Below are 27,723 nucleotides of genomic sequence, written 5' to 3'. Positions count from 1 at the left end.
TAACGTTTTAGAATAACCAACTTTAATGATTTACAAACTAATATACATTATTGTGCAAAATAAACAGCACAAAGAAATAGTGATATTGATAAATATTACTGAAAGATACAACATTTATAAAATATATACACTCTTTAAATAATATAAAAATATTTATTCTTCATTAGTATTGATCATTGCAACTGATTTCTAAACTCAGTGAGTTTGTGGATTCTCATAGCCAGAACTGTGAATCTCGGGTTCATAAGTTAGTAGTACAAAAAGTACCCAGAAATGTAAGAGAAGCTGAAAGAGAGTAATCAATAAACTGTAATGTAAAAGATTTTTAAGTCAGGTTTTAAATTAATAAACAAACAAAACACTGTAATATTGTAAAGCAATTTGCAGGGGTCATACTGTTTATTTCTTATATTAAAAATTTATACCATTCATCAAAAGTAAGCATATTTAAATAGACAAAATTTTATTTAACAGGGTTGCCTCTCAAATCTAAAAAAAAATTCCCTGTGTTTTCCCTGTACATATTGTACACAATATATTAAGAGGAAACAACAATTACTGCACTCTTGAGTGAGCTATATTGGACTAACTATATTTATTAGTTTTAATTACTGGAAAAACAGCTGAACATACTTAAATAATGCTATAGTAAATTAAATAGTTTAGTATAGCTGAAATATTATGGTTAAATATTCCATAGATTACGCTTTGAGTGGTCACCATTTTTTAAAAGATAAAAATAAGAAACAAAATTCCCTGTATTTTCCCAGTTTGTAAAGAAAAAATCGAAATTCCCTGCATTTTCCCTGTTATTTTAGGTGATTTTTAAATTCCCTGTATTTTCCAGGTCTTCCCTGTTCTCCCTGTGGAGTGGCAACCCTGTTTAAGGAAAAGTTTTTGAACATAAATATAGTTACTAATACAGTAGGACTTCGATTAACCGAGGTTTCTGTTAATCGAGCCGATAATAAAGTCTCTTTTTCTCCTGATATACTTGTAGTATAATCATTGCAAAAAGTGGCCTCTTTAATTCAATGACTCTTGTTCATTGTTGTTCTATATATAAATTAATAAGCCATAACTAATAAACAGTAATTAATAAACTATAATAAATAATTTAAAAACCATAATTTTATGGCAAAAATTTGGTATATATAAAAATTACCATAGGATATTCCTACAGGACATTGCCTAAGGTAATATTTTACCATATACGTATGGCAATTATTATTTCCCATATGCGCTTATGGCAACATTTTGCCACACGTTTATGGCAAAATTTTGTCATACGTTTCTGACAAAGGTGCAGTGCAAAATTTTACCATAGGCAAAACCTCATAGGAACATCCTATAATAACTTTTTATGGCAAACCTAATTTTTAGGGCTCATTCCCCTTCCTAAGGGGAATGAGCCCTAAAAAATTATCACATATTTTAGTTCACTGTCTGGCTCTACAGTCCCCGAAAGTACTCAACTTCCAAGAAATATTACAGCACCCTCAGACGTCAACCACGGCGAACAATGCTTTGTTTCCACAAGGTGCAATGTGTTATCGGACTGTGTTTTTGTAACAATGTACTTTTTCAACAGAACATTTTAAGAAATGGTAATGCAAAATTAACAAATTAATGTATATTAAATTCATGAAACAGAAAATAATTTCTTGAGATTAGTGTTACTTTTGAAAATGTATCTTTAAGTTTAATTTTAAAAATAATTTTAAAAAAATCCTATTTTCTGTTTAAAATTTATTACTAGCAGTTGATTCCCTTTTTAAATTTGCTGAACTGTCAAACATAACTTTATCATTTAAAAAACGTTCTGCTGTTTTTTATTTGAAAAGACGTTGAATTTGCGAGTTTTTAGATACAGTTTCTATTAACCGAGATTTCTGACATCCGAAGTACTAGCGGTGCTAATTAGCTCAGATAATCGAGGTTCTATTGTACTTAAACTGTTTTTCATCAAGGTCAAGGTTTTTCTAAAGAACAAATTTGTGTCATAGGCTGCATGTGAGATTAACTTGCAAATTTAACAAGTATCTTAAAACTAATTTTGTTCCAAAAGGAAAGCTAAGACAAACTCAGTTTTACACTTAATAAATTAAAATATAATATTTATGACAAATATCCATATTACTGACTTTTTAGAATGTTAGTTAGTTTGACTTTGTTAGAATGAAAGTAATATAATTTATTTCAGACAACATAACATTTATTTTAAGTATTATATTAATTATAATAAAGCATTAGCAAGACAAATAGAAGTAATTAAGAAGTTTACCATATAAATGATGACAAACACTCTGGATGCTGGATACCTTCGAAAAAATACACCCAGCCGAATACTAGAAAAAAAAAATGTATTTCGTACTTATGCCTCATTGGTCAAATCTTTAAGTATGCAAAATGACTATTAAAGCAGATTCAAAATTTTTTCTTAAACAGTATAATCTTACTGTTAAACTTTGAGCAGTATACTAAACAAACACTAAATATTAGTTCTAAACATGTAACTGAAAAACAAAATATTTTTATTTATCTTGATTTTTAAAAATAATTTGGCAGGATAGACCTTTATCTAGGAAACCAAATTATGAAAAAAATTATTATTGCATAAAATATTATAAATCTCAATTTTATTCTAATAATATAATAGTTATAAATTAAATGGGTTCTGATTATGAAAAAAATTTTGATGGAATGCTTTCAATTCAAAATAGATTTATCAAACTTTAAACTATTGATTTTGATAAATTTTTATACATTATTCAACTATAGTTTTCTTTAAAAACACTTGTTTTGAATAATTAATTTGTTGCACTGCTACAAATTGTTGAAAGGATGCAATATAATTATATATAAGTATATAGATATACATATACATATTCACAATACAGTCACTAAGCAGTCGAAGTTAGTCACAATGAGAACATAGCGACAGAGGCAATGAAGTAGTTAAATTTGACTCGGCAATAATGATCAAAATGAAAAGCAACAATGCTCTAGAACAGAGGTTTCTAACTTTTTTGGCTATGGAACCCTAAATGATCAACCATCTTCTGGCGTAACCCGGACTTTACATACAAATTAGATTAAGACAATGGTTAATGTATATTAATTAATATAATACCGCTTTATTTTCAAAATATTTAATAAGAGGAATGAATTTATTTCATTGTTTTTCATTAATAATCTTAAATTAGTTTTCATGTCTGACTGTTGAATTCGCCCTCTTGGAGCTGAATCTAGTCTAGCTATGAATTTATTTTTTGGTGTATAGATGTAAACTAAAAACGAATAAAATTACGGTTTTCGTTGGAATGAAACCTAAAAGTAACTGCAATAAACACTTAAAAAGGTTAATAAGAAATATATTTCTTCATTAATAATTTCAGTTATTTCACTTTAATTTGAAAAGCAACATGCTTTCATAATGCTTTTTAAATACTATTTTACAATTAGACTTTTTTTAAAGCATGTCCTTTTTACAATTTAATGAATACATTAGAAAAATTTCTCTCTCTTTATATATATATATACTTGCTATTCTTTTTCATTGGCTGGCATTAAATAATTTCTTAAAGTTAATCAAAGTATTAAGTAAATAATGGATTATTGATTGGATCTAAATGTAATAACAGGCTTTAAAAGAGTTAAAAAAAAAAAAAAAACTCTCAGAAGCCCTTAACTTTTAAATGACACCCCAGGGTTCTGGGGAACACCATTTGAGAATGGTTACCTTAGAAAATGTGTAGTAATGGTTTGCCTTTTATTTTTGTTTTCTATACGCTAAAGATAAAGAATGGGCAAGTATTGTTTGCGATTAACTAAACGCCTTACGTCAGAAATTATTCAATGTAAGACACTCATGGTGTGAAAATCAAGAAGAAATACACTCAAAATGTGAAATTCAACTTCTTAATCAACCATCCTTAATTCAGTAAAAGATTTAGACTAAGTATGTATACAATTGAAATATATTTAACTTACCCTCTTAAGCTTATGAAAAAAAAGTCAAAGCAAAGAAATATTAACATATTTTTTAGCAATATATTTAACATAAATAAAATTATATTACAGCAATATTGAGAAAAAAATTACAGAGAAATAATATTTTTTTAAAAAAAGAAAGAGAATGCTGGTATACCTAAAAGAATCTAAACTTCCATAAACTCTTTTCACTCTGCGAGTCAAAGTACTATCAAATGGATTATCTAAGAAAACAGCTTTAGATTTTCTCTCTGAAAATGACATTATAATTTTTAAAGCATTGTAGATTTACATAGCATCAATACTTATAAGAGAATAATAAATAATTAAGAAATATATTATGATAATAAGTAATGAAAAAATTATTTAAAAAAAATGAAAAGGAACAGAACTTTTAGTTTTAATTGTGAAATAAATTTTTGTTTTTAATTGTGTTAATACCTGTTTCACTGCTGCTTATACCGACAAAAGTGTGTTGTTGTGAGTTGAAACTGTGGGCTTCTCTTAATTGTTGCTGAAAGACAGAATTAATAATCAAAAATTTATAAAAGAAAAAAAAAACTATAATATAACAAACTATTACAATAATATAAAACAAGTTGTCTAAGTGAGTTGTCTTAGATGATAACATAAGCAAAAAATTAGCAATGCTAAGAAATAGATCAGAAGTACAGACTATTTTAGAGCTTTTCCTTAGTTGTCTTGGAAAAGAAAGGTGAATGAAACTGAGAAAGAGATACTGTAGTGAGAAGGTATTTTAAATCTAAAGAGAAGAAAGATTCTCTGTTACAGAGACACTTTGGAGCCATGAATATAAGTCGCTTGTAGCAATGATTTTATGAGATACTGAAAATAGTTGTGTGAGCTTCTATCTTATAAGCTAAAAATCTATATGAATGCAGTTCTTGCTCTATTAATATTTTTAATTCAATACATTTAATTATTATTAGTAATGATTATTTAGTCTACTTCAAATCTTTCACTCGATGAAACAGTTTAAAAATTGTCATGAGTCCTATGAATTATTTTCTTAGAAATTCAAATAAAAACATAAATAGATTTTAGTTTACGCTAAGTAAGCGAACTTGTTAATTCGAAGTTCATGCGAGACAGTATTTAACAGAGTGGTTATTTAAATAGCAAGTAAGCATATTCAAAACATAACATAAAGTTGATCTAAAGAAAATGAGGATTCACACATATATATATAATTTTTTTGGAGAAAATTTGAATAAATTTCAAATTACTTTTAAATTAGATTCATTTCCATAATTTTTCACCTAAGTGTTAGGAGAGAAAACTTGGGATAAACTTAATTAGAAACATACATTGACAGACATTAGAATAATTCTTTAATGGATCAAATAATATTCTGTAGAATAGTGCATTGAGATAAAAAATTAATACTAAAAAATTACCTCCATTCTTTCCAGCTGCAATACTAAAGAATTCTTTTCAGTACTTAGTGCTTCAACAATTGTTTGTTTCTGAATTAAATTTTCGGTCAAAGCATGCAATCTAGATTCAAGCTCTTCTTGACTCACAGTGCTTAGTGATTTAGCAGTTAACTAAAAAATAATTAATTTAAAATGAAAGGCATTGCAAAACAAAGCACATTTTTACGACAAATTACTAGGTAATTATTCATAACAAAGTTCAAAAGTAAAACATAAGAACAAATTACAATAAAGCCCCTAAACCTTTGTAAAATTATATTCAAGATAAATAAAAAAAATATATGTATAAAAAAATTGAAATAAAATGTTAAAAATTCAATGAGTTTAATTTATTTAAGTATATAATAATTCTTTTGATAAGTTGTTAACAAACTCACACATGAATCACATGTGTATTTATTAATATTCTCTAGGAATTTCCAGTGCCTAATGCTTTACATTAAGATATTTACACTTGAATCTAAAATGGGAAATATCTTATTATGTAAACTTTAATAATTGAAGAACATACCTGTCTTCTTAGTTTTTCAATTTCTATCTCTCTGTCTTGAAGTCGACTTTGAAAGGCATTTTTATTACGTGCAAAATCTTCTCTTAGAAACTGCAACTCCTAAACACAAATAATTTTATCAAGAACAAATGGCATATAATTCAGACTTGTTTATAAAGGGAAATTTCAATTTAAAAAAATAATATGTGCAGCGAGCAAAAACAAAGAACCACATGGAGTAACTTTCGATTTAAGACTGGTTTGAGGGGGGTAACCTCAAATATTCTAATTACTGCAAAAGTGATTTTAAGTTACGAAATCAGGCACAAAACGTACATTCTCTGAATAAACATAACTTTACTTTGATAGATTATGAATTCCGACCCCCAAAATATAGAAATAGCCTGAAACTGGTTTCAATAGTTTAGTAAAGAGAATGGTTAAAAGTTTAGGCCCTTTAATGTCAATTTTACTTTTTACTTATTTTGCCATATACCGGTGACTTTTTAAGTGAATTGAAAGATGTTTGTCATAAATATAAAATTTGTTTAAACAAAGATAATTCTAAACAAAAAAATAACTTTCAATAACTATTTTTATTACTTTATTAATTTTAAAAATATGGTATAGTTTACACTATGTAGAATAAAGTGATTATTATTATTGTTTTTTTTGAATAAAGCACAAATGAAAGTACATAAATAGACATACTATAGTTTCAGTTCTATAAACAAGAACCCTCCTCAGTGTTTAAACCCTTAGGGATAGAGGAACAAGTTTGAACATGAAAATAAAAAGGGAGACAAGAAACAGGTGTGAAGGGATTTGGTTAAAATAGACTTCCAAATATTGGGAATAGAGTCAATTAAAATTTGAATTGTAAGGTATACAAATTTTTACATCACTTTAAAGAATGTAATTTTACATGGCAAAATATAAAATATGAATGAAATTGGACAAGTATTTCCTGAAAAATTGAATTTTAAAAAGTCAAATATTTAATAGCCACAAGTTTAAACAATCACAATTACAAAACTCATAAATCCAAAAATATTTTCATATGAAAAATATTTTCTTATATTTAATTATAATAATAAAACTTTTAAATAGTAAAGTGCATAATTTTTTATATTATTTCAAAGTATGTGCTTTTAAATGGTAGAATCTAAAATTTGAACAGAATCAGTTCTTGAGATCAATCAATCTTAAAAGTATGACTTTTTAAAAAAAAAATTTTCAGAAACTATTTTTCTGATTTCACTTAAATTTCGAATGTTGTCAGATGAGTTTCAAACAAGGTAAAAATGTGCATATCTCACAGTTCAAAATTTTCAACAATTATTAATTTAAATAAATAGTGATAAACTATCTTAAAAAGTATATTTTACATAAAATGATTTTTTAAAAAATGTGTTGCTCATTCGAAAGCAATTTTTTAGTTTTAGATTAAAAGACTCCACAGATGTAATGAAATATATAAAAAAATTAATTTAACATGAAGGAGCTCAAATTTTTGATCACCCGTTCAAGATAATCACTACCCTCCATGTTTTGAGGGTCAAAAATTCAAATATATGGGGGGAAAAAAGGTTATGAAACTTAAAATATCATTCGAATTAATTTTCCAGTATGTTTAAAGTTAAAATTTCAAACTATAAATTTTGTATTTTAGTACATAAAAATATTATTACTAGGAAAAATGTATTAAGATGTTATGCTTTTTCTTTAGAACACCGTACATTCTCTAAAATAAATATGAACTAAAAATTTGAGAAAATAAACTTTACATTTGAATTGAACTTACTTCCTTTAACTGATTACTCAAAAGTAGAAATTCTTCTTTTTGATTTTTTTCAATATCAAAAGAGTCTTTTAAGGTTTTACATTGTTCCTGTGATGCTAACATGTCACTTTGAGATATCTTCTCTAATTCTTGCATCTCTGACCTGTATGTTTCAACTAGTTCGTTGGCTCTGCGTATTTCATCTTTTAATAGATCCCTTTCCTGTTTGATAGCTTCAATTTCTGCATTTAACAACAGAGATGAGGCTTCATTTTTTTCAATGCTCTCTAAATCTGTGTTTCCTTCTTTCAAGCTGGATATCAATTTCTCTTTTGACTATAAAAAAATAAATTTTTAATTCATTCATGTTAGGGAGAACGTTTAACAACATTGAAAACTTTCCAAATAGATTTTATTTCAACAACAAAAATAAATATAACATTTGGTCACTAATATTGATTTTTGATAATTATTATTATTGAGTTTTTGAAAAAGGTAACTAGATCTCAATAGACCAGACTAGCTTTACAGCAAAAGAGAATAAAGTGTGGTGGGATTCACCATGCAAAAATGCTGTATTATAGTTTAACAAATAAAATTTCTAGATATGCATCTAATGCCATGTAAAAGTTTTTATAATATTAAAACAAGCTAGTGAAAAAAATTTTCTACATAAAGTGTTAAGGCACTGAATAAAGTTTTTACCCGCTCACATACATTACATGCTTTAAAAAAGTACAGTACAGCCAACATTCAGACTGTATATATATATGTATATATAATATGAAAACTTTAACAAATCTTTTTATATTATTTCTTGGTCTAAATTCTCTTTTTGAATTCATTATTCAGAACGAAACCTGTTCAGGTAATTAATAATTCATATTCTGTTCTAAAAATAAATTAAAGAATGCAGAGGTGTTAATTTTAAGTCTTTCCCTTAACCAAGCGCGAGAACTTAAGCACATTGATTTGGAGTGTAATTTTATGCTTTCCCAATATTATAATATGTTTAAATATAAAGCCTCTTCTTCCTACCCTGCTTGAATTCTCAAATGCCAGAACAGTCGATTGCGAATGCCATGTTAAAAAACATGTCATATATATACATAGAAAGTAGTAATTGAAAAAATTTTCTGTTACTATATAGTTTTATAAACAAATTAATGAGTTAACAAACATATGAAATTTGTTATTTGAAGTCTCTTTTAATATTAGAAATCCATTATCTGTTATATCTACTAAATACTCATGAAATCTGTTATTTGAAGTATAAAATATTACTTCAAGAGATATGTAAATTGTAAAACTGCTTACTTGCAAAATTCTTTGCGCCTTTTGCTTATAATCATTGTATTCTTGTTGGACAGCTTCCAGATTGCTAGTTGACAATTTAAACTGCATTGATAAATCTTTGTTCTTTTCTATGTAATGAAACATTTGTCAACCAATATTTTTTAAAGCTTATATTAATAATTATAGATATAAATGAAAATATACCATTTAATTCAGACCACTTCTTTTGCAACGATGAATAACTTTCAACTAAATGTCTATGCTCTGCTTCCATTTTGTCAAATTGTTGCATATGTTGAGTCTACAAATAGAAAAAAACGTTAAAAACAAAATTTTTAAAAATAATTTTAAATTTATTAATGTAAACAGCAGAAGAACAAGAACAAAAAATTAAAAAAAAAAAGAAGTTTAAAACAGCAAAAAATACTTACTTGCACTAGAGCTAGTGAATCTTTCGTTTTCAATAATTCAACTTCAATCTCTTGCAATTGCTGTTGCAAAGTTTGAATAGTTTTATTTTGAACTAAAGCTCCATCTGCATGTTCTTTGATAATCCTGTTAATAATAACAACACAAAAGCATGTTCAGGAGAAGGATTCAACATTCATTTTTATAATACTATCAAGAACAAGAACTTACAAAATTAAAATTTATAAAAGTATGAACTAGAAAGACATCATTTAACTTTTATTTTATTTTAGGAGCACCTCAAAACTTTACCAATAAATTTAACAACAATGAAATCCTTTCTAATTGATTTTATTTCAATGACAAGAATAAATAAATAAAATATTTTATAGCCCACAATTTGAATATACTGTGATAATTACCCTACTTATTTTTTATAAACAAAATTGGACTGACTCTTGAACGTTAAGACACTTTAATAGTGTATTCGGTAATGGCTGCCTGCAAAATGTATTTTTACAATTCCAGTAAAAAAAAAGTATAAGCATAAAGAGCTGCAAATTAATATTTAAATGAGTAAAAAACAAAAACGGAATTGAAATTTAAAGAATTATTACAGTGGAAGGCAGAAATCACAGCATCAAAACCAGTTGGACTGCTTGTTAAAATTTGGATTAAAATAATCTTTCTGCAACTTTTTTTACTATTTCCTTTCACAATGAAATAGGTATTAATGCTTTCATTCTTATCTTCCACAGTAGTAATTACTGTAATTTTGCAAAATACGCCACAGCCTACATGATTTGAAACCCTTTAATTAAGGTGTGAGAGCAGTTTCTGATTAGGTTAAATGATGTTTACTTATTTATTCTATAAAGCTTATTTTAAAATTTTTTTAGCTGATTATTCACATGATTTATTTATAACTGGGATATTATAAATTAATTAAATTATAAAAGATATAATGCATTAACGATTATTTATTGTTTCAATTTCGTGCGAAGCAAAATTGATTAATTTCTTATTAATATTCTTTAATATTATTTTAAGGGTTATTAGCTGTCTATCATTTGATATATTTAAATCTTAAAATTTGAAATTAGAAACAGGATGTGTTTACAATTGCTCTATATGTTTTTTTTCTCCACTAAGTAAGGTTCTTCTCATTAATTTATTACATTTTGATTATTTTAAGGTGCTTAATATTTTAAATTAGTATTTATTGAGCAACCTTTCAAAAGAAATTTTTTTCCTTTCTAGTCGAATTTTCCGTTCGCAGTAGATATCCCACGGCGACTTATCTCTGGGAAATTACAATAGCTATATATAAGAGTATTTTTGTTTTTTACTCTCTGAAACATAAATTTGTGATTTTTAAAGTGTCATTTCTTGTTTAACTTTTCTTTACAGTCTTTTCTTCTAACTTTTCTTTTTTTCTTCTTTTAACTTTCAATAACTATAAAACTTAAAATTATGGAAAACAAAAACTCATAAAATATATTTGTCAATATCAAGTAAAAGTTTTAATAAGCAGAATTCTGCAAATGAAACAAAGATTTGCTGACACAGTTTTAAATAGCACCAATGCGTTACTCCTTATGTGTTACTTTGGCTTACAGATAAACTTTTTCTTTTAACTTTTTTAATAACCATAAAAATTAGAATTATGCAAAATTAAAACCTCACAAAATATACCTTCAGTATAATCTAACACAACTTTTATTCCACAGAAATTAGCAAGTTAAACACAATTTTACCAAGAGAGTCTTGAATATCTTCAATATTCTACTATATTGAAAGAATTTGAAAACACAGATAAAAACTACTAATTTAAAAGATACACAACTAGTATTTGCAAACTATTCTAAAATTACCTGTCATTTTCAGCTTTCAATTCTTCAATAATAACAAGTTTAGCAGAAAGTTCTTGATCAGCCTCTTGAAGCCTGACTTTAAGAATGGCAATTTGTGAATCTTTAGCATCCATAGCTGCAACCATATCTTTTTGTCTCTCTCTCAACTCTCGGACATTTTTATCGCTTCCAGATATTTGGGAATTCCAATGTTCTAACTTTTTGGCCATTCTTTTCATTTCTAATGAAAAATAAAAATTAAATACAAATGTACAAAGCTTTAAACAGAAATTTCAATACTAATTAAATTTTTTTAAAATTTTTATTATGTTATTTTATGTTTTAAGTGCTTAGGGATTGTCTATATAATATGCCAACTAAGAAATAAGGAAAGATGTTGTAAAAGTGAATGGGCAGGAGTTTCTTCACAGCCTGAAAATGCACTATTAAATATTTTTTATTATTATTAGTTACTTTAAACCATTTAAAATTTTTACTGACTAAATTTAGATACAGGTGAATATTATTTTAAAAATATTAATTAACAACTTTAAAATTTGTGTTTACTTATTCACACCACAGACTAGTCTAAGTAAGGCACATTTCAGCCAATAGTAACTACCAATGGTATTACAGGGTGTGGAGCCTAATCTTTCAACAATAAAATAAACACCTTTTAAGTACTTTTTAAGCACTTAGAACGCTTTTCTTGATTATATTAGCCACCATAAAAAGATCTTGAGATTTTTTATAGAGATTTTTATGTCAGAGGGTGGAAAATGAAGCCTGAAATTATGAATATCTTGCAAAATGCAGCAGAGTTGCATATGAAAGTGCAAGAATCTCCCCGAACCCAGCTTAGTATATGCACAAGCAGACCCGCAAGTATTTCACCAAACATGTAAAATGACTGCTACTTACACACGCAACGGACCGATGGTACGCTGAAAACATTGAATAGAACAACGTGACAACCACGCTTTTGCATAATACATGGCCAAAATTGACATGGTAAAGAAGAAAAAAAACTTAATTTTCGAAAAAAGGAAAATTTAAGCACTTTTTAAAAATATCCAATAAAAAAAGCACCTTTAAGGGCTTTTAAAAAAAGAAAATTGAAAATAAGCACCTTCACACACTTTTTAAAAACACTGTATTAAATGCTTTTACCTTTCTTTAGATAAGCGGTTTCCATTATTTTTCGACGCAAACCTAAATAATCAACCTTCCTTTCGCCCAATCTTGACCTTATAAATAAAGTTCAGTACGGTAATTATAAGCGTTATAACAGATTAAAGACTACCTTTAAAATATTCAATTAAAAGAATAAATTTTTTTCATTGTTTTATCATTAATAATCTTAAATTAGATTTTATTTCCGACAGTTAAATTTGCAGTCCTTGTGCTATATGCCAGCCAGGTCAATTACAAATTCTTTATTAAAGAATTTCATTATTTTATTTTGATTTGAAAAGCACAAAAGGCAACATTAATGAAATATTTTTTAAATGCTTGTTCTTTTCATGATTTGTTCAATATATTGTAGTTAGAAATACTTTATATTTACTTTTAAAAAGGGCCATTTCTATTTCACTGGCATTTTATTTAAAATAATTTCATAAAGGCAAGTGGAAGATTAAATAAATTATGATTTATAGGTTGTATCTAAATATAATCAGCGGTTTCAAAACACTTCACAGTTTTTAACTAGTACTAACTTGTGAAACCCTTTTACAAACTAGGAATACCATTTGGTGCCTTAGATTATGTTATGATTAGATTAGATTATAATTGTAGGCTATAAAAAAATCAAACTTTCCGAACTGTGATAAAATGGTACACAAGAGAATTTTTTCACTATTTTTCCTGAAATCAGCATTCAAAAATCTATCAGAATCAGCTATTGGTTTCTAATCACTTTTTTGGTAACAGGACTATGTAACCAAAAAACTGTCATTCCAGCAACACACAAAGCCTGCATTTCACACGCATGCATTCAAATTAAAACATTTGCAAACCATCAAGCACAATTACCTTATTAAAATGTAATTAATTATTTTTCAATTTCAATTACTGAATATTTTAATTAGTAAAAAAATTATGTGCACATGATTTTTAATAAAATAGGCATTATACAAAATAAAAATATACATATTGTTTTTCCTACTACCTTACTTTGAAATATTTAAAAACTTAAAGGCTCTGAAAAGATTGGAAATATTGGCAATAGAGAATAGAAATATATTTATAACTATATAAGGTTCTAGAAATGAAATAACAAATCATAAGAATTTCGAAAAATCGAGATTCTTTTCTTTGCATCAACTATTAAAATATAAAGCAATTTATTTTCTAAGAAATTTTTAAGAGGGTAGTTAGTAGTAAAGCTACTGATTGTAAGGATAAGAAAAAAATTCTAAGACTCAGTAGAAAAATTGTAGAAAACACCAAATAAAAAAAAAAATTTGAAATTTAACATGAACGAATAAAAAACAGAAGATTCAGTCAAACAAAATAACCAGTTTTAATAATAAGTATACGAAAGTTCTTAATGTTATGTCCCATTTTAATGTTTTTTAAAAAATTTGACAGAGCATTAATGTGAGTGGTACAAAACAGAAGAAATACACTAATCATGCTTAGCAATATTTTAAGCAACTCAAAAAGTAAAGAAAAACTAAAAGAAGCAGTTAATTAAAAAAAATTTAAATGCTAATAAGCAGTTGCAATGTTGATACACAAGCATGCAATTCATAATACAAATGTAGAAAAATTACCAGCTTCAGCATGTTGAGCTCGATTTTGAGCCAAAAGAAGTTCTTCATTAGAAATCAAACTAATTGAATCAGAGCTCTCCATTGTTGGAAGCTTATCAATGGGAGATGATTTTAAATCAGAAATCTCATTAATAGGATTTTCTTCACTATTATTAGTATCAGTGCTAGTATTTTCATTAGAATTAGAAATTACTTCAGCTAAAGAGTCATCTTGAATATCTACAATTTCAGCAGTACCTAAAATTAAAGTTTTACTGTTACAAAGAAAGGTGAAATTTACTCTTTATTTTATGAGAAATAATAAACTTTTAACCAAATGGTACAAAAATACTGCATTAATAGAGAGATGTAGTAAATCTTAATAATAAAAAATAACTAAAGTTTTTTTAAGGAGCTGAAAGGTAGGAAAGACTAAAAAGTAGTTGAAAAATCCAACAATTATTAGTTTAACATGAATAATCAGCTTTAAACAAGATTTAATATTGAAAATATAAACATATATGTAACATAAAGTCTCTTTAATGTTTTGAAAGATGTAAAATCATTTAGAAATTTTTGATGAAATTAAAGTTTTTATTTATTTATTTTATTTTAAAACTATAGATTCTACTAGTTATTTTAACTAATGATTGAAATTTTTATGGAAAATATTTTTGACTAAAAATGCAGTGTGCTTTCATTTATCACAATATCAAAATATTTTGCTTGCATTGAAATTAAAATAAATTGATAGCAGGAAAAAACAAATAGTTCCCCCTATTTTCATCAATCATTATTTTCATGATGAATAAGAATACATATTTTACTGGATACAATAACCTCCAAAGTTACTGTTAAATGAGGAAAAAGTTTCTATCGTAATGAATATTGCTGATAGCATGACAACTAGTTTCCCATTATTTTAAGAAAAAAATTTGCATAATTGTTAGTTAGCACAGTCAATAAATTGAAAAAGAAGCTAAAATACATTGTTTAAAAGGATAACTTTTTTTAAAAAAAATTGGTAGCATTCTGCAGAAAAAATAATTCATTTACGACTCTATCTACAATTGTCTAATTTGGAAAAATTGAAATGTAAGAGAATTTTCAAGTTTCTTAAAAAAATAATCGTAATCTATACTGTATTATCCAAAAACACAAGCCTACACAAAATTTCAGATCACTATGACCTTGGAAAGTAAACAAAAAATAGATTAACAAATTCCGTTTTTTACTTGGATAAGTGAAGTCCAATGAAAAAATGTAATAAAATCAAATACTATAAATTGATGCTTGATTGTAGGGTTTATAATAATATAGTAAAAGAAAATAAATTTTTCTAAATTTAAATATAAAAAAATTTCTTTCTTTAAAATCAAATTCTAAATAGAAACAGAAAGATCAAAGATTCCTTACTGTGTAAAATATCGATTGATTTGGATTAAAGAAAATTACAACATATAATTCCTAAATTAAATAAAAATGAATTTATGATTTTATGTAAAATGTGTGAAGATTATACCCTCGTTTTCATTCTCGGCAGTGGCCACTTGACTTTCCAAATTTGAATCCATATGTTCTTCTTTCTTTGGAACAGCTTTTTCTTTCACTCTTCTAGTAGGAGTTGGCAAAGGTTCACTATTTAGAAATCGTAATAATTTTTCATCATCACTTTCTGACTTTTTCCTCGTTATTGAAGAGCTTGAACTGTTTGTAGCTTTTTGTTCCACAGTCTTTGGTGTTACAGATGGAGTGATAAGTGGTTTAGCAGAAGAATAAACTTCACTAGGTGCATATATTTGTTCATCAAAACTTTGTTCATGATATGAAATACTTCTATCATGTGAAGTTGTCTTGGATGTAATTTGTAGGGCGTTAGCAGCTTTTTGATCAACTCTATTCAGTAAATCTTCTGCCTTTCCAGCAATCTCCGTAAACCAAGACATATTTTATGACCCAAACCTAAAAATATAATAAATAATTACTCAATTTTACTTCGAATGTTCCAAATGAAAAATTGGAATCTATTCATAAATGTTCACTATTATCATTGTTCTTTTCGAATAGCACTTAAGATTTATATGGCACAGGTTTTCAACTATTAAATGAATAAATTTTTATTAATGAATGTTTTTTTAAGCATAACACATAAAATAAACCTACAAAATAAACAGATAATTCTAGATTTTGAAAAGGGAGGGAAGAAAAAGAACTAGGTAATTCATTTGTATATAGATTTAATTTAGATCAATTGAATTTGAACATCTTTAAGAGTTTCAAGAAATAAAACAATTTTTAATAGTTCATAAGTTTTTCATTTTCATTTTATTTAAAATTGAATATGTGTAAAACTGAAAAAAAAAGCAGAATCTGAAATTCAATAACTCAGTGCAATAAAATTGTTTGCTTAATTAAAACAAGTAGTACAAGTGACAAAAGCCATTAATATACAGAACTTAAATAAACTTACAAGAAACAAGAGTATAGATTAGTGGATATTCCTCACAGAGAAAATTAAAGTAAGATTTTACTTATTGCTTTAACTATACATTATTTTAAAAATGTTCAAATCATTGTAAAAACAAATAATAATAAAATTTGTTCGTTTTTAGGTTTCATAAGAATGCTCAAAAATATGTAAGTATAAAAAATATAAAATCGTGAAAAATACGTAGGTATGTTCAACAATTTAAATTTATGTATAATGTCTTAAATGTTATGTGTAATTAATGTCTTAAATTTTAGTTATCACATTATGAAAGCGATCGTTTAAAAGTAAAAATACAAATAAGCATTTTCCAACAATTGAATAAATACAAATAAACTACATAAATAAGTAAGATCAATGCTATTTTAATACATAGAAAAGCAGCATATTAATACCCTAAACTTAAGGAAAAAAATAATAGAAAATCCTTAAAATAAATAATTAGAAACACGTACAACTCCAGAAATAAGTAGACCTATTCAGGCCGTAGAAAGTAGTAAATAACGATCGACTGATCAGTTTTTTTCAGTTGACGTTTGTTAAATGCAGTTACTTTTGAGTCTGTTTGCATTACATTAAACCCACTAAATCAACGGAGTTCAAAAAGGCGAATTTTCGAACGCATGTTTTGGTTTGGCATTGTTTTGATTTTTTTTGTTGAATTGCATGAATCTTGGCCTCGTTGATCTTGGCTATCATTGATAGCCTATGAATGTCAACAGATCAATGATAACAGTATATTTTGTTTGCCAAGGCATGAATTGACCAAAAAAATATCAAATTCAGTGTTGTATTCGGAGGTCTAGGTTTTATCTGTTTTAAAGCTGAAAAAACAAACTTCATTCTTTATATATCTTTTAATTTAAATCTAAATTACTTCGATTCTGTTTTAATTTTCTTTAACATTTTCTAACATGGATTTAGTATCTACTTATGAATCTGACGAGTCCGATGGCGAAAAATCCAAGCATCAAGAGAAGAGTGGATCGGTAAGAGAAATTGATGTTATAGAAATAACAGATAGCGATTCAGATACTTGGTCTCCAGTCAAATCCAATGCAGAATCTGTTAAAAAAATAGCAAAATCTGTTGAAAATGAAGAAAAACATTTAAACCCTTCCAAAAACAGTAACACAAAACACGAAAAACAGATTGAATGCATTGCAATTGATGAAGGTAGTGATTGTGATGTACCTGGTAAAAATAAGATACCAAGCACATCTGCTGATTCAAATGTGGTTTTGGAAAGTGATACAACCCAAAGCAAAACAATTGATTACTTAAATCTAGAAGGTAGTGACAGCGAAAACGAGCAACAACAACTTATGCACGAAGAAGTTGACAATTTACTTAATTCTGCTGCTATATTATGTGACATACCATGTGGACCAGAAAAATCTGTTCCAAGAAATGATGTTTTAATATCTGATTCATTTTTACCTGCAAATAAATCTGTAACTGAAACTCATAATTCGCCTTCACCTTCCATAAAAAATTTTGATAGCACTTTACAAACAGAAAGCAAAACATTTAGAGATAACTTACATAATCCGGATAAAATAATTTCTCCTGAAATCATTGCAAATAAACGATTTAAACGTGAAAGTGAAACTCCGAAAAGCACAATAAGTGGTGCAGATGTCGGAGAAAATGAAGAATTTACTACTCCCACTTCATTTATGTACAGAAAAGATGAAAGAATCACAGGCGCCTTCGCGAAAAGTGTTGTTTGTCGTCTACCACGTCAGATTACAAGAAACTATATTAGTCATGCAAACATTATCACATCATTGCAATGGTGCATTCCACAATATAGTCATTTATTACTTTCAGCATCAGTTGATTGCAGCATTAAAGTATTTGATATGTGTTGTAGGCATCCAGTCCAAAATATTAAAGTTAATCTTGGTCTAAAAGCGGCTAAATGGTCTTTGTCTGGTGAACAAATAATTGCTGGAGGATATGGGAAAAAAGCTTGTGTCTTTGATGTTCTTAGTGGTATGTTTGAGTATCATTTTTTTGGGGTTTAACAAATTTCCATGTATATCAATAGTTGGCTAATGCTAAACTCTTTTTAATCATATATTTTTATTTAGCTTGTATATTTTTATTAGTGAAAGGACTTAGGTTTTTTAGCAAATAAGACTTAGTTTAGAAGCAAAAAAAATAAAAAGAAATGAGTGTTCTAATCATTTGCTTTATTTTTTTAAGATAAAATGAGTGATAAAAGAAAATCTTATTCAGAAATTCTTTTTCCTGTTGTCCTTATGTTTCCTTTTCATTTGTTATTTTATGTGTTTAGTTTTCAACGATTATTTTTTGTATTTAAATGTGCCATTTTGTGATTTAAAGCAATTTATTGCTGATGCTTAACCAATGAAAAATGTTTATGTTGACATTCGCTTGCAATTTTTTAGAGTTAAGAGATCTGATTATAAAATTATTTCAGCCGCATTAGCTTTCAAAACTTTTTAACCACTTGAGCTTTCTAAAATTTTCTGAAAAGTTGTCCTATAAAAGTGTATGGTGTTTTAATCATTTGACTTATGTTGAGGGTGTGATTTTAACGTACACTAATCTCTAGTCTGCTGTGCAAACCAATTTTCCCCTAGAAAAGACTGAATAGCTAGAAAACATTGATTTAGGTTTGAGTATGAAAAGTCTCTTTTAATAGTTAATTACTATAAAAATCTACATTGCTGATGTTATCCAGAATACACATTTTTTAAAAATTCAAATTGTTCTATGCTATTTTTCTTCGGCACCAGCCAAGTGGTTAGCGTGTCTGACTGCGGAGCCATTGGCCACGGGTTCGAATCCTGCTCAGGTTATGGATGTTTCTTTCTCTCTCTGTGTGTTCTATGTCCTTTCTCCTTTGTGTGAATGTGACCTGCCCTATAAACGGGTTGTGGTTGTGTGACGTGGACGACGCTGCTCCACCGCCGTGACTTCGCCACAGGTGCCCACTGGCTAACGAGAAAAGAGTAGCAATTCTGGCATTCCTGTGGCCAATGGGACAATTCCCAAGTTCCTGCCATTTAAAAAAAAAAAANAAAAAAAAAAAAAAAAAAAAAAAAAAAAAAAAAAGATTTTTTTTTTCCTTTGACAGGGACTTAAAAATATGTCTGCATTAGCAAAAATACATACAAAAAGAAAAAGTTTAGTCCACTGAACTGCCATTGTAATGTATAATCAAGAGATACCTGTATTCATTATCACGTAACAGTATGTAATTAGATTTTTTATTCATTAGATTTTTACATTAAGAAAATGTAGCTTTTTGCTAATACATGATAGTTCGATTAAATGCATGTATGTACAATAATTTGAAATGCAATGTATCTACTCACTAGAACAAATTTGTTTTACCGTCAAAACAATAAAAGTGGATAAAATCTATAAAAAAATTACAAAAGTGTGCTTTTTATTACACCATTTATACAAATCTTGCATTGCTATCAGGAAAAGAGGGGGAAAATGTGTATATATGTTGTAAAAAGAAATATGCAATTTTTTGCATTAATTATGTACATAGATTATGTAATTTTGTTCAAACTTTTAGACTTAAAAAAATGGTTTTTATTAAAATGTTTTAAATATTTTTAGGTAAAGAAATCATTTCATATGACATATTTCATTATGTTTCAAGTATTGAAATTCATCCATATATGGACGATGTATTCTTGTGTGGGACTCGCAACGCCATTTTTGGATATGATTTGAGAGTGAATTCTACTTTACCTGTTAGAACGTTTTTGTCTAAATGTGAAGAGGTGAAATTTTTAATTGTTTTCAGTTTTTTTCTTAGTGCCTTAACATATTTAATGTTTTTGTATGATGTTTGTTTGAAATATTATTTTTATTAAAATGAAACGACTGGTAATTAAAATTAATTGTTTTTTAAAAATGGATATTTAAAATGTGTAGATCAAATAAAAAAGAGTTAGCATGTAAAATGTAACTCATCTTTTTTCTTTATCTTCCCTTTTCCTCAGAAGAATGAATTATTGTTAAATCGAATTTTCTTATTAATCAGCACCCTTCAAGCAAAATAGTTCTATATTTTTTTCAAATTACACCTCTTTTCATCACAGGCACTCAGTGGCGAACTGCGCTTAGTAAGTGCTTCAATTATAACCGCCACTCCTAACTGTATGTGAATTGCGCTTCTAGTAGGTGTGAGATAATTTTGCTAAGGGTTTAACATACAATGTTTAGAACCACGTTTCCTCTTCTTATTGACATGTGAAGGTACAATTAATAATATTAAAAGAGTTTCTTGGCTATAAGCTTCTACTTGGCCAATAATAATATATATATTAAAACATATATATTATGCCTGGAGTCAAAATTAGATTTACTACAAGAATGTAATATATTTATAGGGTAGCATTGCATTTATGTATAACACTTAACCTTGAAAAATCAGTGTTAGGTATACTGGACAAATGTATACATGGCAGTGGGACTTTGTTATTACATAAAATATAACAGTGGGGCTTTCAAATTAGTCTCGTTTGAAAGCCACTGGTCATCTTAAAAATAATTTAATTTTTTTTTTATAGTTAAAACATAATTTTTATTTTAAAATTACTACTATGTAAAAAATTATGCTGTGCGTAAAATTACTATGTAAAAAAAAATTCACAATAAATAAAAAATTACTATTAATTGAAAATTGCATAATTAACAAAAAATAGTGGAACACTTATTGATGCATCCCCCACCCCACTACACCCTTGCTTCTTACCAGAAGTCTTTTGTTTTACTGCATGATTGAAGACACTTTTTTGTTAGTCATTTATTATCCTTTCTTAAAAATAGTCAAGTATGCATGCATTTAAAATGTCCTATTTGCAAACCAAACCTTACCAATGTTTTTGTGATACGAGTATGTTGTCCTGATTTTTATTTTGGATAAATACTAAGTCTAAGGTATATTTGGTAAAGTGATTTTTATTCAGAAGTCAATCTAGGATATCTTGCCAGGTTCCTGTTTTATGCATATACAGTAAAACCTTGCTATAATATTTTGGATACAAAATAAATATATTATTGTAAAGGGGTATATTGTTATTTCGAGGGTCTATTTATTTTGGAGACACAATAAGATTTTTTTTAAAATTTTAATGTTATATATGTATTAACTATAAATGTATTTATATATTATGCAAAAACTTAATTTGCAGAGTATTAATTATAGTTCAATATTAAAAACAATTGAAATAAATTATTAAAATAAGATCGTAAACATACCTGAAAACCGTTTTTTTATTGAAAATAATCTGATATTTTTTATTGTTTATTTATTTTTTTGACTGTCAAGTCAACCAACAAAGTATGCATTGAGTCCAAAAAGCACGGAAATGATTTTCGTTTGTGAACCCCCACTCTACAGAAAAAATTCTCTTTCAGGTGTTATTGTGATGCTTGTGGTCATTTGTGACTCATGATAAGCTTTTAACATCAAGGAAATGAAATCAGATAGGAATGTTCGTTCTGTGACTTCTTGAGAGATAAGGGAGACGATTCTAAGAATGGAAGTTCTTGGGTGGTTAGCAGTGAGTCTTCTCAGAAAAGATGGAAAAATGGCAAAAGATGATAAAATAAGATTTTTTACATAATTTGAAAACCAATAATAAATGAAGAAAATAAAGTTGAAATTTGGGGGAAAAATCGTTTTACAGGGGTTTATTGCTTCAGAAAATATTGTATTATTGAGAGGAGCATGACATTATTTCATATGCAAGTTCGTCGGGACCACGAAACATTATCCGAATAAAGGGAGTTATTGTTGTATCGTAGTAGTGAGAGTTTACTGTGTATATATATAAGATATTTTTGTGGAACTTTATTATGTGATATTTTTGTAAGGGTTGAACATTAATGAACAAGTCATCTCTGAATAAATTATCAACAATTTTTTCAAATATGTTCTCTTCTTGAAAACATTCATTTGAATTAATGACCATAATTTGAAATATTTACTGCAATGCAGCTCATAAGAATTGGCATTTACAATTTATCTTAATTTTTTTATATTTTACTACATTTTAATAATATTTTAAGGTTTTAGATCTTGCATTTCTGGATGAGAATGAATTTGTTTGTAGTACCAGCATTGTAAGTCATGATTCTGCAGATCGAACAATTATGGTTTGGGATTTTTCATCTGGAGCTATAATGTCAAATCAAATTTATCTTGTAAGTTATTTATTAAGAATTTATGTACTTTTTGATTTTCTTATAATTAAATTTCATCTTTAAGGGAAAAAAATGTCCTGCATATATTGTATGATAATAACTCTTATCTTTTATTCCCCTCCCAAACTTTATGACTCTGAGCAAAATTCACAGGGAATTTTTTTTTTTTGGCTCTGCAATCTTTACTCTATTAATTAATAAAGAAAGATTGAATTTTTGTTTTAGAGAAGCCACCAGTTTAAGTAAAGTTTAGAAAAATCTGGAACTAATACTCTAAGTATCAGTATATAATCTAAAATGTAATGGGCATGTAATAATGTTGAAGCATGTATAATTGTTTTGTGTCATAAATTGTTCACAATAAGATTTACATATGACCAATGGAGTAATTTCGTTTAATCTTAAATACTTTTTTATAATTTTGAAAAGCTGGCAATAATGTAAAGCCTTTTATTTAAATTCTAAAGCAAAATTTTTGTTAAAAATAATCTTATATTGATTTACTCACATTAATCATTGGAAATTATTGCCTAATAAGATTTAGAAATATTAGCAATATGAGTTGAAGAGCTAGCAAAAGAATTTATTAACATCAATGCATGAAAAAGTTGCATTTAAAATAAAAAAAAACATCCAATATTTTATCCCAAAACTATGTCAACATCGAAATGTTAAAAAGGTGGGGAGAACCAGACAGAGCAACCTAACATTGCAAATTACCAATTAAATTCTAAATAGCCCTTATACTTATTGGTGGTTAGTTTCATCATTTCATTAAAAAATATGCTTTATACGATCTAATAATAAATAAGACTCATTTACTTATTTTTATCATCATTGCTACTTTTGCAGCTAATTTTGTTATGCCTACCCAAAATTTCACTCGAAAAACATAATTGGCAACAGAAATAAATTTTTAGTTAGATATTTTAATACATAGTAGTTGAGGATTTCAATAATCATCTTACAGGTTTCTTGTATCATTTGCAAGTTGTCAAACATTTTCTTTAATTTCCTTTCGGCTGCATAGATAAGTATTCTTATAGCTATTGTTTCTCTCTTATTAAAAAATTAATGCATCATTACTTAGTATAAACAAAACTAAATTTAGTATATGATTTTTAGCATTGAACTTTTTTCTTAAAATTTTTTAAATGTATTGTGTGTTTTTTGGAAAGTATTTGTTATACTATTTTTGCTAGAGTTGAAAAAAAAAAGATTTTCAAGTTTTGTACTGTTACTTTTGTATTATTTTTCCATCTCAAAATTATTATTTACAAATATTCTTTAAATTGAATTTTGAAATGTTTCTTTATAATATTTCATATTGTATTTAATTAATAATACACAAAGTTATAAACCTATTTCTTTTGTTCAAAATCATTCAGGAACGTTATACTTGTCCTACCCTGAAAGTTCATCCTCATGATTCTTGTTTTATTGCTCAAACAAATGGTGATTACATTGCTGCATTTTCAACCCAGAAACCTTATAAAATAAAGGACAAAAGATATATGGGACATAAGGTAATTATTATTTTTAATTTTTAAAGTTATAACAATGATTTAAATCATGTAAATTTTCTTTTTTTCTTAAATCTAATTTTTGTTATTTGGAAATGCTCTGTTTAAATGGTCTTCTCACTGCTTATTTATGTTTAACTCTAGCTATACTTTAGTTTCACCTGTCTTATAACCATCTCCATAAAACAAAAATCTCTTAAAAATCCAAAAGTAGAATACGATTCCTTAAAATCTTAAGAACGGTGAAGTTTAAACATTAAAGAATATGGTTGAGGGAGGCCTTGCACCAATGACACTCAGAAAAAGAGCATCTGGCCCATTGAAAGGTAAAGCCTTTCACATAAACAGCGAGAAAGAGGGAGAGCTGTCTGCTATTTCCAAGGAATATTGAGCTGGTGGCATCAATTGTGGTCTTTTTTTATAAAAAACAATGAATCAGGAGTTGTATTCTCCAATGTGCGTTTAATGCTATCTTTTTGGTTGAGGATATTTCAGTAAATAATAATAATGTAGCTATGCAAGGTATCAACAGAGGCAGTCTTGGTGTTTCAACTGTAAATAATAGTAATATACATAAAGCCTTTGGTTATTCTTTTTAGAAATTGCAGTACTTCATTTAAAAAATATTGACTGGTTTGAAACTGAATATTTAACTAAGCATCAATAAATAATCAAAAAGTCTCAACATTAAATTTGCAAAGCTATGATTCTATGCATATTTTATCCTTCATCCTATGATGTGTAGCGACACAGAAGTAGTCAGAGAAAATTTATAATTGCTTAATTTGTTAAGCATTGTTGCCGTTAAAAAGATTTAATTTAAATTGAACAATATTCTTAAAGTTTTTTAAAAATTAAGTATTTTATTTATTTAAAACACATTGTTTTTTGTATGTGTTTTAAAAATGATTTATTTCTTAATAATTCATTAAAAAAATTTTTTTTAGTAATTAACTCATGCATCACATAGGGCATGTTTTCTTTTAAATTGCTTAAACTTCCATCATTAATTTTATTATTTAATTCCTACAATTCTTACTATCCTAGCCTAATTCATGTCAGTTACAAAAAAATATGGTGTGTAAATACACTTCTGTACATTTTTTTCTAAAACTTTATTTCGCCATAAGTTTAATTTTTTTGTGTGCATTTATTTAATTGAAGGTTTCTGGTTTTGGTGTTGAATGTGATATTAGTCCTGATGGAAAATACATAGCTACAGGAGATGCCAATGGAGATATTTATTTTTATAATTATTCAAACACGAATGTTATCAACAAATTGACTGCAAGATCTAATATAGCCACTAACAGATTGAAATGGCATCCTGCTTTAAATAGCACACTTGCATCAGCTACATGGGATGGACACATTCAAATATGGAAATGAAACTACCTAGTTCCAGTTGCAACATAAACAAAACACTGTTTTGTAAATTTGAGAATTCGCTTGCTGTGCAAAGTAATTTCTTTGTTATTGAATTAACAAAATGTACATTTTATTGTTACAAGTACAATAAAGTATTTTTAATGTTGAAAAAATAAGCTACGTTTTTAAGATATTTATACACTATCATAAATATATCATTTATAGTGAAGATATGCTTAGCATGGACTTGCCCATTGCTAGTAAATTTAAGTGCTTTAAAAGAACATATGTAATGTTTTTCTTTATTTAAATTTACATAATTATAAAATTGTTTTTTTTCTTCCTAAAGCAGCACCGGAATATTTTAATTGTCGATTTAAGTAAAATAAATTTTAAAAATTTAAGTATTTTTGGTCAATGATTATTAACTCTTTGTAACTCAACAACTCTGATTTAAGAAATATTTACGCGGATGTTAGAATACATCATATTGAGCGTGTAAAAAATAATGAAAAAATTAAGACCTTAAAATTTAAAATTTATTGATAAAAAACGTTTGTTGAACATCTCCAATATCGTGAAAAATAGCACAAAAATTCCAATATAGTTAAAACTTCATGTGAAAAATTTACCTGACCTGAATTTAGTTCGATAGACTTTACCTGAATTTAGTTCGATTTTATAGGTAAATTCAGCTCATTATAGGATTGAATTTTCATGTATGTTGCAGATATGTAACGCGGTGATACAAAGGGTTAAGCACTAATTATGCTTGTCCTTAACATTCAACTTCCAAGTTTCCAACTTGTTTTTAAAATTTTGTGTTGCATATGCAAGTTAGGAATATTTTACTTAAATTGAAACTGGGAAAAGAGATGATTTTGAATATTTCTCTATGGATAAGCTTTAAACATCAATAAAAAAAATATTTCTAAGCTTAAAAGGTGAATTTTCTGCCCATACCCAGCATTTCAGAAAGATCAAAAAATTTAATTATACAAAATAACCAGTTTCAATTGAACATAAACTATCTAATCTTAACATTCATGTAAATCATACTCAATACTAACGGTGCAGTTATTAAATATTTAATTTTAATCTTGTTTTAAATTGATATTTAATTAGGGTAGAAGTGTTTGTTGGGTTAATTGTAAAAAAGCCAATATCAATCATTTTGAAACTGTTGATTCTTGTGTTTTAAGATGCTGTGACTTCTTGGCATAAAGGCCCTGAAACATTATTTGTAAATTTTTCATGCTAGTTTTGTTTATAGACGACCTTGAAAAAGTCCTGATTTAAAAAGGTATTACTAATTAGAAATGTAAAGGAAAATCTACTTCCTTAAACTTTTGCACTCTGAATGATCTGCAAGTGCAATTAGTATTTCTTACATAAGCTCTCTGTTAAATCTCTGTTTAAATCAAACTGAAAATATGAAGCCCATTAATACTTAGATTGCACTTTTTTTAATTTTATTTTCCAGTAACAAATGTTTTTGTTATATTTTTCTCAAGAAGTGTTACATAGAATAATTTTCAGTTTACACAATTTAATGTATGAACTGTCAAAAATGATAAAGAATAAGCTTTATTTATATATAATATTTACAATGGAAATTTCTTCAAACAGAACACAGCAATCTGATTAACAGTTAGGATAATTTGATATCACATGATTTAGCACTGAAATACAGAGACGATTCCATATTACACAGATCTAAGCAACTTTACACTTTCTCATCGCACACTGATTTTTTTAAAAAAAAAATCATTCATTCACAAGATTGAAAAAGTTATTTAAAAAAAAAAATTTATCCCAAGTCAAAAAGTTTCTAAAGAGATCATCCTATTTTAAGCTAGATCTTTATCAATGTGTATATATTTTTTCGTGTATCTGTTAAAAATGTAAAAGACACATTTTTGCCTCACTTATGATAGAAAAATTATATAGAACAAATTTTTTTGAAAGATCCAGTGGAAACCTGGTTATCCTTCAAGCACATGACAAACCTTTACGCTAAAGTGAGAGTTTCTAAGAATTTTAAAATAACAGGGAAGAGTTCATTTCATATTAGAGGAAATATAAGAAAAATAAAGGTTTTGTG

At 27.0% G+C, this 27,723-nt stretch overlaps 2 protein-coding genes across 7 annotated transcripts; one reads left to right on the top strand and one right to left on the bottom strand.

Moving 5' to 3' along the window:
* LOC107441996 (golgin subfamily A member 5) lies at positions 1–17,112 on the bottom strand. 6 transcript variants are annotated; one of them, XM_043045979.1, is made up of 14 exons: positions 16,980–17,112; positions 15,559–15,998; positions 14,058–14,294; positions 11,302–11,521; positions 9,451–9,574; positions 9,224–9,320; positions 9,041–9,147; positions 7,745–8,059; positions 5,962–6,060; positions 5,412–5,561; positions 4,435–4,507; positions 4,151–4,244; positions 2,285–2,348; positions 1–285 (listed from the first exon to the last, which is right to left on the bottom strand). In XM_043045979.1, exons 2-14 carry the CDS (start codon positions 15,980–15,982, stop codon positions 196–198), a joined length of 2,094 nt encoding a protein of 697 aa, XP_042901913.1. In that variant the 5' UTR covers positions 15,983–15,998; positions 16,980–17,112; the 3' UTR covers positions 1–195. The 6 variants fall into 6 exon arrangements, with proteins under 6 accessions (XP_042901913.1, XP_042901912.1, XP_071036770.1 ...); XM_043045978.2 differs by having other exon boundaries at positions 16,920–17,008; XM_071180669.1 differs by lacking the exon at positions 16,980–17,112 and adding an exon at positions 16,897–16,923.
* On the top strand, positions 17,038–25,792 carry LOC107441970 (WD repeat-containing protein 25). Its single transcript, XM_043045982.2, has 5 exons — positions 17,038–18,522; positions 20,131–20,297; positions 22,594–22,728; positions 24,117–24,254; positions 25,416–25,792. Exons 1-5 carry the CDS (start codon positions 17,439–17,441, stop codon positions 25,638–25,640), a joined length of 1,749 nt encoding a protein of 582 aa, XP_042901916.1. The 5' UTR covers positions 17,038–17,438; the 3' UTR covers positions 25,641–25,792.
* Positions 25,793–27,723: the final 1,931 nt, after the last annotated feature.

The sequence above is a fragment of the Parasteatoda tepidariorum genome, chromosome 1 (assembly GCF_043381705.1).
Source record: "Parasteatoda tepidariorum isolate YZ-2023 chromosome 1, CAS_Ptep_4.0, whole genome shotgun sequence".
Classification (NCBI taxonomy): domain Eukaryota; kingdom Metazoa; phylum Arthropoda; class Arachnida; order Araneae; family Theridiidae; genus Parasteatoda; species Parasteatoda tepidariorum.
Note: the sequence above shows the minus strand (reverse complement) of the source record. Positions and strands in the feature narration are given on the sequence as shown.